General features: G+C 38.4%; 1 protein-coding gene across 2 annotated transcripts in view; it reads left to right on the top strand.

Annotated features, from left to right (window-relative positions):
• LOC139799423 (amine oxidase [flavin-containing] B-like) overlaps window positions 1-13,509 on the top strand; it is a 53,201-nt gene that overhangs the window by 25,581 nt on the left and 14,111 nt on the right. For both annotated transcript variants that reach the window (XM_071751453.1, XM_071751464.1), the window contains 5 exons: window positions 6,069-6,173; window positions 6,771-6,862; window positions 9,729-9,870; window positions 11,136-11,285; window positions 11,948-12,107. In XM_071751453.1, coding sequence (XP_071607554.1) covers window positions 6,069-6,173; window positions 6,771-6,862; window positions 9,729-9,870; window positions 11,136-11,285; window positions 11,948-12,107 — 649 coding nt within the window. The remainder of the gene's footprint in view (window positions 1-6,068; window positions 6,174-6,770; window positions 6,863-9,728; window positions 9,871-11,135; window positions 11,286-11,947; window positions 12,108-13,509) is intronic.

Below are 13,509 nucleotides of genomic sequence, written 5' to 3'. Positions count from 1 at the left end.
CTTCAATTGAATCTGATTGTAAGAACTGATTTTTGTTTCCCTGGAGAAGTTGACTGAGGTCTACAGAAAATCAGAATTAGAGAAATGTGTTTCATATAGGAACAGCTGTCTGAGGATACTAAGTTTCACACATGTATCTCAAACAAAACTAATGAGTCCACTTTTTTCTTTTCAAAACAGTGTTTTAGTTGTGAGAGAATGTGTGTGCACTGTGTTCTTTGTTAAATTTTCTATGGCCAGAGCTCATTTGATGGCTTTCTCTGTAATGAAACTCCTCTTTTAATTTGTTTTAATTTATTTATGCCCATTCATCTCCTTTTGGGAGGGATTTTTTTTTTTTTTTTTAAGACTAGTTCTAGAAATACTGAGAAGCTTTTTATTGATTTTATCCACCTTGTTGGCAGGTTCAATTCAGGTTTCGAAAGCTACAGACTTTTTTTTTTCAAGGAGTATTTAGAACCATGGCCACTATAAACCTGTGCTTCATAAGACACCTGAATGCTTTTTTAAAAGATATTTTAGTGTCCAGAACAGAAAACCCCTTTCTAGTAGAAAGGAGAGTTGGTTACCTCTTTTCTCAGCTGATTGGAACAAGTAGTTATATTCACTTTAAATTCAGGAGACATCCTCAATTTCCCTTTCTAAATTACTCCAGTGTTGTTGTTTTTCTCATTCTGCCTTTTGCAGATAGGACAAGTATTCCAGCAATTGTAGGACTGATTTTGTGGCAGAGTGAAGATGAGCTTTATTTCTGTAATATGGCAGAAACAAATTGTTCCAAATTAACTCTTTTCCTTTCAGAATGCATGTTTCAAACCAACATGTCTGGCTATGCTGTACTTAAAATGGAATTACTTTTACTGACCAGATTTCACGAAACACTCTGGCATCCAAAGCTGATGATCCCAAACTAGTTACTGAAAGATATTTGGAGGATATTTTACCATGTCTTATTATTGTAGCTTTCTGCCATTAGTTACCAGGATTTTCTTGTGCTGCTGTGTCTTTGTATCTTTTTTTTTTTTTTTCCTTCAGGATATCTGTCAGTATAGTAACCAGCTGAGCATATGAGCTCCTGAATAATCTATCAAAGAAAGAAACTTCAATGAAGCAGACACTGTGTATGGTTTTCTAAGGAGAACACTTGTAGTTCTCTCAGCTTATTTTATGGAGAAGTATGACTACACGGGAGGCTTAGTCCCACTGACACATAGTGATAGATGATATGTATTTAAAAAAAGCCACAAAAAAGAACACCCCCCCCAAACCAAACTAAAAGGATAGTTTTCCATAGGGCAGCAGATGAGAAAATCAGTATCTGAGGCAGGTACAGAGTTACAGCCTGCTGTGATGCTGTGCTGTTTCTTCATTCTCTTTCTCACAGCTTTGCATATTACCAGTTCTGTGCTTTATATAAATAGTGTTACTATGATTTTAAGGTGTGTGTGATGCACAGTGCTGTGAATCAGCAGAGGGCACTATGTACCTATAAGCCCATGTAACTGAATTAGCAGGTAGAATGACATCTTGGTGAAGTGAGAATCTTCAAGGTTTAGATGATTTAGCTGAGGGAATATCAGTGCTTATTCAGTGATGCAGATTGCACCACACCAACTTGTTCCTTCCAGTGAAAGCTGGCTATATTTTTAAGATGTTTATATTGTGCTATAAAAAAATGTATGGATCATTGGCACCAGAGGCTTCAGTTCACAATACTGCATCCCATTCAAGCACTACCTGGGCACATAACCTTTGGGGAAGCATGAAGTTGTCTTGTGTCTGCAAAAGCAGAAGACTTGCTCCTAAAATCCCACTCTGAATTGAAAAACTGATGTTGTTTCCTGGCAGAGTGTGTCCTTTCTTGGCCAGCCATTCACTCACTCTCACCCTCCTCCCAGGAGGAAATTCATGGATGGCATCCAGTCCCAATGCCCTCCCAAGTGCTGGGGCTGAAATTCACTTCCCATGCTGTTTGTTTTTTCCCTTTGACCTGAAACAAGATCTGGTGTATGCAGAAAGTTTATTTCTGTACTATTTAGATTACATGAGTCCAGTGTAAGTAAGCCAAACATTGGTCCCTGTGAAACAGATGGGTGAGAAAATCTATTGGGAATTGTAATATTTGTGACAAACACTGGATTTCACATTTCCCTGTTTGTTTATTCCTGAGGCAGCTGGATTGCATGAATTTCCTCCCTATAGTTTGAGCTTCTCTAGTGTATTTATCCCCTCCTGCAGCAGCTGTCTTTGTAAGCAGCAAGTGACCCATACATTAGCAGGTAGACCCCCAGCTGCTTATGCTGGTGTTTGGCTTTCAGAAGCATTGCAAGTGGCATCATGATACAGTTCTGAAGGAATATATGTGCATGTATTAAATATCACTGAGCCCTTAAAAAAAAAAAAAAAAAAGGAAAAGAAGAAGAAAAGTAAGAAGTACTTTGAAGTACTTTGGAGCATTAGAATGCTGGTATTGAAATATGTCAAATGATCAATGATCAGAAGATCTGAACGGGTGATTAGTATTGCTGGCTTTATATTGCTCTGATTTGGGTAGAAAATATTTTAAAAGGAAATATTAAATTTATTATTAAATATTAAAATGAAAGGAAATATTTTGTATGTATGGGGGCACCCTTTTCATCTGTGTCTTATTTTCCTTTTGAGATTATTCAGCACCTGGAGGTACGAAGAATGGTATTCCCAGCAGTAGGACTGGGAATATTTTGCATAAAAATCTTTAAGGTGGTTGTTTTTGCAAAAGTGGAATTTATCAGGAGCTGAAGTGCTTCATTTTGTTGGAAACTAATCAGGCATGTGGGTAGTCCTTCTTTGGTGCTGCTATTTTTGTTTCTACATAGAACCTAGTCTTGCAGTTTCTTCTCAAACAGAATTGGGTTTGACAGCTCCTGAAGTTTTGTCTGTTTGAAAAATAAGGATCAAGCCTGAAGTGTAATGTCTTAGGAGCTCTTGGAAGTAACTTTCACAGGAGACTCCCTCACTCCTATGATTGTTTTTATTTTTCCAGGTTGAAGTTTATTCTTGTGCTTTATGAGACTTGTCACTCCAGATTTCTGCCACAAGAGACGTATCTGATTTTCCTTTCAGCAGTTTAAATGCAGTGAAATAGAAGAATACTAAAACAAAGATATGTTTTGTGTGTCTCTTAGCTATGCATGCATGAGGAAGCACCACAGGGAATTCATAAGACTTGAGTTAGCTCACAGGGGATAACTCGGTCAGGCTTGCCTCTGGCAGAGCAGGAAGCTCAGCACAAAATCAATAATTGGAATAACCCATTCTGATGCTGTCCTGGTTTACTTGAGCACAGCAGTGTAAGTGTTTCATAAATCTAAATCTAGAGAAATGCTAGGTACTTAAAACCAAACTGATATGCTCTATCATCAGAATACCTACATGGTGCTTACACTAGTGAAGGGTGTCTCCAGTGTTCAGAAGAAACCACAATCAAACTGACCTCTTGCTGCCACAGGACTTAATTATGGAGTTTTAATGTTCCCCCAAAGGCTAAAAGGTGATTAACAACATGGTTCAGATGTTACTAGCTAGGACAAGAAGGTCTGGAAGCTCAGACTGAAAGGAAGTCTAAGGGCTTTTGCTGCTCTTTCATAGCTTTTTGACAGCAGAGTATGGACATGTGCCCCGGTGCAAATTAATTTCACATTAAGAGATTTCCATGACAATACCCAAGTGTCCACTTTGGGACAACAGACTCACTGAGTTCACATCCACCTACGAGGATTTGCTTTCCTGATTCCAGTTTAGTATATTTTCATGTGGTTGAGCACAAAACTAGTATAAATGCACTTTTGTTCCATGATGATTGAAACAAAAAAAATTCAACCACCCAAACAAAACCCTCAAAACCAAAAAATAACTCAATTTTCTGGAGATTTTGTTAGCATGTGCTGCAATGCTCATTCTTAAATTGGAAGTGTTGAGTTTTCAGCCATGGTACCTCTGGCTCATGAAGTGACTGGAGAATCTACTGTGGTTATGACAAAACTTCTGATTTAAAATTTTTTTAAAAAAATGATGTTTTGGCACTTTATGAACCATAATATCTCCTCAAAAGCACTGCAAAATGAAATAGTTGTTTTGCAGCTACTTCTTCATATGTCTGTGTACCCAAAAGTTAATGCGTTTCCTCCCACAGTTTTTCTTCCTGATTTTCTTTTTAGAATTTCTCACAAGGTTTCAGTTAGTCCTGCATCCATATAACGACTTGTGAAAAAACTGTTTCTTCTTCACTTTCTCTAACCTGTTGGGATTTTTTTGTAAATTAGTTTTCCCTTATCCATAGGTTTGATGTTTTTGTCTTTTTAAGTGTTTTTTAAGTGTCTCTCACTTTGAATTGAGAGTCCTCAAAGTTAATAGCCAGCATATTTCAAAGTTATATCTCATTCTGGTTTTTCTGGACCAAGTTTTGAGTCTTCAGGATCCCTTTGTGCCCTTTTGCTGTCTCTTCTGGTGCTTGCAAACACCTGCAGATTTGAATAATGTGCTCATTCTCCCTACTTTCACATTATTTATGAAGAGGGTAAATCAAATCAAGCCTGGTTTTCCAAGTAAGTGGTCTTTGGATACTTCTCATCAACAAGACACAGTGTTGCTGTTGTTGTTACCTGGTTTTAAATATTAAATCTTAATGCAATATTTATTTTGAAAACTGCATGGATGTATTTTTTTAGTATTGTGTTAGTGTGGCACTGCATCAAATATCTGTCAAAGTTGGTACTTCTACCAGTTGACATTCACACTGATGCAGTGCCCACTTAAATACATAATTTAATATCAGCTTTGAAAAATCAGCTGTGGCACACAATATGGCCCTTGTTTATCAATGTTATGGAGCCCAGAATGTATGATGAAAAAATAAGTAACCACATAGTCCTAATGAGCATTTCGTTTTGAATTTTTAATGCTGTTTTGCTGCCATCCATATACTCAGCCAGGGAAATACCACATAAATAAAATAGCTCTACTTGTTACTTGTCTTCCTTTATGCTTAATTTAGCTAGACTTTATGAGTATCTAATAGTGGGGATGCAGATATTAATTATTAAATTTATAATTATGTAATTAGGAATTCATATTGGCCACACTATCACTCTCAAATTTATAGCCAGAGGTATTGGGCTGGACAAATGAGACATAATTAGTAAATGCTACATTTTCTGTAGAGCTGGGGATTTTTAGGTTAACTGAAATCAGTTTTTTTTTCTAGGAAGGTCTCTGTGATATGATTCTAGTGTAAAATAAAGCTAATCACAGCTGCTTTTTGGGTTCTTGAAAGAAAAAACTCCATAACACTAAATACAATACAGAGTTCTTCAGTCTTTTTTTTCATGAACATTTAGGAGAAAAGAAAAAAGGTAATGTGTGTCTCTGTTTTTCAGTAATAAATAGCCAATATTTCATCTTGAGCAATGCTATTCCATCTCATTTTTGGAGTCTGATCTTAGTGACTCTACTGCTGCGTATTAGTTTTGTTGTCCAGAAGTGCCCAATATAAAGCTTTGAAGGTACAAGGCAGTATCACTTCTGCATGCAACTGACTTAATTCAACTATGTATCACACTTTAAGTTGCACTTAACATGTAGAATATGTATGTAGAATAACAGGACTACAGCTGAGTTTGGGCTGAACCTCTGGAGGTCATCTTGCTAAACTCCACTTGGCTCTAGCAGTGCCACCTAGAGCTGCTTGCCCAGGACTGTGTCCGGGCAGCTTATGAGTATCTCCAAGGATGTAGAGTCCCCAACCTCTCTGGGCAACCTGTGCCAGTATTTGGTCATCTTCACAGTGAAAAAGTGTTTCCTTGTATGTGGAAAAAGTTCCTGTGTTTCATTTTGTTACTGTTGCCTCTTGTTCTGGGCACCCATGCAGGCATGATCTGTTGAAAGCTCTTCTGTGTATTGATTAAACATGTGCTTTCTTTCAGTAAACACTTAACCATTTGGTGCAGGTGCCCACATATAGAAACCATGATTGTTTTCCATTTTAATAATGTTATGGGTTTTGTTTTGTTTTTTTTTTAATCTTATAGGGTAAGTCTTACCCATTTAAAGGTCCGTTCCCTCCTATGTGGAATCCGCTGGCCTACCTCGACTACAACAACCTATGGAGGACCATGGATGAAATGGGAAAGGAGGTATGGGATGAGGAATTGCAGCTGATCAGCTCAGCTCAGCTTTGTCTCCATGTGTGAAGATGGGACTAGGATGCAAATAGGCCAGGCTGCTCTAGCTTGACCAGATCTGTTGCTGGCAAGAGCAGTGTCGTGCTATGCATTTTGGTGTGCACTGATGGTCAGAGCACATGTTCTATGTGGCATCCTGGCAAGATTTTCTGAAGGCCAGGCAACTGAAACTGCAGTCATACCTTTGTTTTTGCGTGGGTTATCATCACTTTGCCTGATGAATTGGTAAGTAATATTTTAAGAGGCCTGAAGACTTCAAATGTACACCCTTCTTAACTCTCAAATTCAGCTCAACCATTTTAGTTTGTTACTAGTAGAGTAGTGTATGGTTTTGATTGGCTGAGCTACAAGACTTGAAAACAACAACCTTAAAACAAATAAAAAATAAAAACCTAAAAGCATCCTTTGTCAACTGCATTACCTGCCAGGAATTTACAGGCTGAATCACATGTAAAGATGAGGTATTTTTTTTTTTAATTCTTTGTGCTCTTGTCATCTTTTTAAGCCAGCCATTCATTTGCTGTTGAATGTTTTCTTATATCCCCTTAGATTCCCAGTGAAGCTCCCTGGAAGGCTCCACATGCAGAGGAATGGGACAAAATGACTATGCAAGATTTAATAGATAAAATTTGCTGGACAAAGTAAGAAAATCTTTAATATGAAATATAATAGCTTATATTTATATACCTTAGAGCTCCCTATAGGCCTTACTGCTTTGCAGACAGATATAGCTACCACTAGAATAACCTTTTTTAAGAAGTGGGGTGAGAAAGTATTGGAATAAAGGACCACAACACCTGTCAGCACACAAAGTAGGTTCTATCATATGTCCATAATGTTTTAGACCAAAATATGATAAAAGCAAAATGTATCTGGGAAGGGTTACTTCTGAAGACATATAGGTAGTACCTTCATCTGTTACATGCACTCTCCCTCTCTTGCACTGTGTATTAAACTTTTAAGAGAAAAATGCTGGAGCTACAGCAGGTTTTTGAATCAAACTTTTAATGAAACAGCACACATTTATTCCGTGCTGGGCCAGCTGATTTTACCAAAGTACTATAAAAGAAAATATTTGTCCTGAAATAGCAGTAAATCATTTTAACAGCCATCATTCTATTGTTTAACTGCTGCACTATATACCACCCAGGGAAACTGAAAAGGCTTTGTGTTTTTATGTATACATCAAAGCAATTTTTCTTTATTTGCCATTCAGCAACAGTTTGATTTGTTTTCTTTGCACTGGAGAAAAAAACCCAAAACAAAACAGTAATTCTGCCTCACTGTAAAGCAGATTGATTTCTACAAAAACCTCTTCAGAATTCCTAAGCACCCAACACAGCAGTGGCACGAGCCTGCATTAGTTTGGTGCAAAAGCCTTCTAGCATCCACTCAATCTGACACTGTTGTCCACAGGGTTCAGCCTGTGACAGGCTGAAGGTGCTCAAGAGAGCTCCCTGGTCATTGTAATGGACTCCTGTTGAAAAAATTTTATCTTTTGGTTGATGTGCTTTAACAAGAGCAACAACTGCACAAAAGCATATAGAAAGTCCTTCTTGTTTTAATCACTGTCCACATTCATTAAAACGAGGTAGAAATGTATGCTGGCATTTCTGCTGGCCATCTGAGCATCTGATTCAGGAAGGAGCTATCCAGGTTAGCAAAATACCATGCACCAGTAGTCATTTGATATCAAATGGCTCACGTGACTACTGTCATATTTTTTAAAGCTCTGATGAAATAAGAGCTGACATTTTACTTCAATGTTGGCATAACTGCCAGCCTATCTTAATTCCTAGGTGCATTTCACATTTTATATGTGCAGCTCAACTTGATTTGCCCAGTTTGCTCAAGATTTAGGTAACATGTTGCAAAAACTTCCCACGCTGGAAGGTAATGGTCCAGAAGGGTAATCTTCTGTATTTCCTCTCATCTAACAGACTGTACAGATTTGCTTTTGGCTAAAGTTGTATGCTGAAAGTATCCTGAATACTCTTTGTTGAAATCACTCTGCCATTTCAAGGCAGAATACTAGCAGAAACTGGGGAACTGAAATGCTGAAAAACAATGGGAGAAGGTGGCAAAAACTAGAAGAATTTAACCACAAACTAAGAGCATCCACTTATAAAATATTAATAAATGCATATGCTAATTCACCAATTAGACAAAGCGTCTTTTGGAGTTGATCATATTTTATCATATGTGCTTATTCAGACAAAAACTGATTAATATTAGCTGTTAAAAATGAAGCCAGAATGCACCTGTATTTCAGAAAACGTATCTCAGGCTTTTTACTTCAGTGGGACTTCACATTTTTAGAAAGGACAGAAGACTCCTTTTATCTGTGTAGACCTGCAGCTCTTTGCAATAGTATTTTTGACTTACACTTTTCACTTCTTCCCCCCCTTACCCTTCCCTACCTCTGCAAATTTTGAAGACTGAAAAAAGAAAGAAGCAACTAAAGGTGGACTGTTTTTTTAAGTTATGGGTGGCCTGAAGCCTGGCACATAAAAAACCCTATAGAATCTCAGTCCCTGTAAATCACAGTGTAGCTAAGCTGAGCATCTCCTGGTACTGACCATGTCCTTTTAAAACTCCACCTCAGAGTGGGAGCAGAGGAAGTATTTACTTTTAACAGGAATAATGTTTCCCCGAGCCTTAATTAACTCTGCGGACCTCAAAGTCTTGTACAGGTGTACACAGTCATTTTCAGTAGAGCTGTTGCTAAAGCTGGAGGACAGAAAGCAGTGATCTGTTTTCAGACACAGGCCATGTTTCCACTTCTGTGTTTGTCACCTCTGGCTACCAGACTGCAGTTTAAGATACTGAGTTGGACAACCCAAAGAATCATTTACCTTTCCTTGCCAGACTTTCACATGAATGTGTATTTGCTATCTCTTCACTTACATTTTCCTATATACATTTCTTTCCTTGTAGTGTTCCAGCTGTTGTGTTCCTCCCTGGTGCAGGAAAGGAACAGGGAGTGAGGGGATACAGGCTAATCCAGAAAGCTTAGATAATTAGCTCAGACAAGATCACTGACTTTTTTTATGACAAGTGTTGTATAATCTCTGTGCTGTGTGCTTGAGAGACAGCTGTTCAGCAGGTGCAAACAGAGCTTCATATCTTGGATGTAATCCAGGAACCATGGCAGGACACAGTGGTTTTGAAGTTCAGTGAAGACAGAAGGGATTGCTTTTCTTAATCCAAAGACTAGGGTGACAAGCTAACTTTCTATTAGTAGCATAACACAACATAAGCTTTCATTGGCTTTTATGCCTGCTGGATCCTCACTTTTGCTGGAATATGGCAGTGCTTCATGAACATTTTTTGCAGGGTTACTTGAAAAATGTTGCATAAAGTGAGTTGATATTTTTTTCTATTTCAACTGAAGTTAAGTAATCCTTTGCCCTCAGTGAAAGATGAGGATGTAGAAGACCATCTCTACAATAGAACAAGGTTGTCACCTTTCTTCAGTTTTTAAATTAACTCTTATCTCCATTGCAGTGCTGCCAAGAGTTTTGCAACTTTGTTTGTGAATGTGGATGTCACTTCTGAACCCCACGAGGTCTCTGCCCTTTGGTTTTTGTGGTATGTGAAGCAGTGTGGAGGGACAGCAAGGATATTTGCAACAACCAATGGAGGGCAGGTACAGTCAGCCCTCACCTTCTGTAGCTCCTGACAGAACCTCAGTCTTTTGCTTGTTTATTTAAGATATATATATATAAGATATCCATCATTTTCAGCCAGTAGCACATTAATAAGAAGTTGTATTCACTTACACACTAGCCAGGATCTTGCAAAACTTGTGTTGAAGGCTATTCCCTGTGTTGGCCCAGGAATCAGTAGATTTGTATCAGTTCCTGACTTGGTCTTCTGTTCAGACTCTGGTTAGAACGCATACTTTGCTTTTCTACTTTATAAAAGAAAGCATTACTTATGTTTATTTCTGTCCCGAGACTGAAGCAATTAAGCCAAACCACTTCAGAAGCACTTGGAGGTGATGACAATGACTACGCACAAGTGTGCATAGTGCTCTGAATTAAAATGGAAAATCTATCCCAGAACTGGGTTCCTAAACACACTACCTCCCACGATTGAAACTGTTAAGATTTTAAAATCAGTCTGAATAACATGAACGCCCCTCCCTAAAAACGGTCCCGCTCTGAAATGTTTGAAATCTGGTATATTTGGGCTTCACCTAAGTAGAGACTGTTAATGGCCTTACACTTGAGCAATGCAAATTTTACTAATCATATTAAAATAATTATACTTTAGAAATGCAAATTATGTAATAACTAAAAATACAAGGAATACATAAAAATGTTAAAATGCATGAATATGCATTGATAAGAAATAATTATACGGGATTTAACTAAATACATTGCATAAAATAATATTTGAATGCTGTGTTACGTTAGAGGTGATTGGATTTTAAATTAGGTTTGATTACATACTGCAGGATGTGTTTTTGGTGTGAGTTGCATCATTTCTTTATACCATGTTATTTATTATGAGGATCAGGGCTCTGATTTCTGATGCACAGACCTCTGCGAGTATAAGAGTGAACACAGAGAAAGGTTTAAAAGTTTAAGCACTTTTCAGAAGTCTTGCAGATTCACATTGGTCTGTGGTATCCATTTGGAGACCACATGAGAAGAGATTTTCTCATGAGGTTACTGATACTTATAGTCTTGGCTGGTGGTCAAATAAAGCAAATGTTTGAGGAGTTCACTGAAAGAGAAAGAAATGTGAATATATTTTCCAAGTGAGGCTGCTGAACTTCTTAAAAAAGATTACAACAGAAGAAGATCTGGTCTGAATGCCTAGCAAAATGTTTGTTTTGATACATGAATCACTCTGCTGATTCTGCTTTGCTGAGTAGTTATTTCTCTGTTGTTTCCCATGTTTCAGGAGAGGAAGTTTATTGGGGGCTCTGGCCAGATCAGTGAGAAAATAACAGAGCGCCTGGGAGGCCGGGTGAAGCTGAGGAAGCCAGTTGTGCGCATCGACCAGTCGGGTGAAAATGCCATAGTAGAAACCTTAGATCATGAATTATATGAGGTAATGAAACCTCTAACATTTAAACAGCTGTTTGTGCTGGGATGTCTAAAAAGCCTGTATCTTCTACTTTTTGATTTCTCCAAAATCCTGTACAAAATGTAGCAGAGATTTAAGTGACAGCAAATCACACTTCCTCATTGTCCCCAAGGAATAGCAATGGCAAAGCCTTGAAGTGATGCCTGAAAAGCAAAGTGTATTCAAATTCTTCCTACACTAGCATCTCCTCTAGTAGTCAGTTACCTTCCAAATTAATGGATAGTTGTAAGGCAAATACCAAAATGTAGCTTAGTAATAAACTTTCTCTGGGAAACATTTCAGGCCTTGCTTCCAAGTTGTAACAGATGAGTCCATTTGGAAGGTAGACTGATGGACTCTTCTAGCATAGAAAATCTTTCCACTGGCTTTTTAAAAAAAGAGCAGCTGCCCATCATTGGACTGTTAATATAATGCTTGTTTGTTGTTTAACAACCAGGATTTTGTGATGTTTCAATTTTGCCAAAGTTGCTTCAGAAGGTACACCCTGCAGCCTCCCCAGTTGTCTTCCAATATAGAATGTCATTCCATTAGAGCATGTCATTCCAATAATGTCATTCCATTAGAGCAATATACTTCAGATGAAGTAGTGGAGAATGTATTTGGCTTATGTGTAATTTCTTTTCCAGGGCAAATATGTGATCAGTGCCATTCCTCCAGTCCTTTGTTTGAAGATTCATTTCAACCCACCTTTGCCACCAATGAGAAACCAGCTCATCAACCGAATCCCCATGGGCTCAGTCATCAAGTGCATTGTGTACTATAAGGAAACTTTCTGGAGAAAGAAGGGTATTATGTTTTAATTGAAAGGAATAGCAGTGAGAGAGGGAAGGAGGTACATGTAATGGAGCATATTTTGTGTTTAGAGGATGCTGGATCTCATCCACTTCTATGCCATATTTTCCTTTCCCTGTTTGAGAGATACTTCACTTTAGATATCGCTTGGAAAATGAGATTGGATGGGAGAATAAAAAGGATGAGGTAGGAGTGAAGGGAGAACTTATGTCTGTTGCTTATTGCCTTGGTTGTTCTTTGTTATCCTCTCCTTTTTCTTCAGTGGCCCCTGGGTGTGACATGCATCTCTTGTACTATAATCTTAAGTTACAAGTGATTTGTGGTGGAGACAGAACAAATGGAATGCATTATGCATTAGAACATGACAAATGTCATCTGCAAAAGACTTCAAGAGTTCTGGATACGGGCATATTCTGGCTATTAGGTTTGGGGTTGCCTGGCAAGAAGTGACTCCTGTTTCACGGTAGAACCTTTTGCTTTGCTAATACTGCTTTCTTTCTTTTAAGAACAATTAATTCCCTTCAAAATCTTATTTTAAGAAGAATTGTGTTTTCAAAACAATGTACTGATATCTTCTATGTCTGACATAAATGTCAAACACAGAAACATTTGTGCTGGAGGCACTTGCATATTGTCAGTATCTGAGAGCATTCCTCTCTCTGTGCAGTTCATAATTACCTTGCTAACTGGGTTGCAGAACAAGTAATTTTTCTATCATGAATTCAACAATAGGAGATTCCTTTACTGATTCTTATTATTGACCTGGAATACTGTGTACAGCTCTGGAGCCCCCAGTGCAGGAAAGATACAGACCTCTTGGACAGGGTCTAGAGAAGGGCCATGCTCCAAAGGGTTGGAATACCTCTGCTATGAGGACAGGCTGAGAGAGTTGGGGCTTTTCAGCTTGGAGAAGAGAAGGCTCCAGGAAGCCCTTATAGCAGCCTTAGAGTACTTGAAGGGGGCCCATAGAAAAGCTGGGGAGGGGCTTTTCACCAGAGAGGGTAGCGATGGTTTTAATCTGAAAGAGGGTAGACTTATGCTAGATATAAGGAAGAAGTTCTTCACCATGAGGGTAGTAAGATATTGAAATAAGTTGCCTAGGGAGATTGGTTTTGCCCCCTTCCTTGAGGTGTTCAGGGCCAGGTTGGATGGGGCCTTGTTCAGCCTGGTCTAGTGGGAGATGTCCCTGCCCATGCAGGGGGGTTGGATCTTAATGATCTTTGGGGTCCCCTCCAACCCAAACCATTCTATGATCCTGTGATTTTGGAGAAGCTTGAAAAGGACTGTTAATTGTCAGAAAATTTCAGATCTGAATTTTCTCTTCTAGAGATGATGTAGAACGTCTCTGAGCCAAAGGAAAACTACACTGGAAGGGAACTGTGGACTGATCTTTGTC

This window comes from Heliangelus exortis, chromosome 1 (genome assembly GCF_036169615.1).
Source record: "Heliangelus exortis chromosome 1, bHelExo1.hap1, whole genome shotgun sequence".
Classification (NCBI taxonomy): Eukaryota; Metazoa; Chordata; class Aves; order Apodiformes; family Trochilidae; genus Heliangelus; species Heliangelus exortis.
This window is presented reverse-complemented; position numbering and strand designations above follow the sequence as displayed.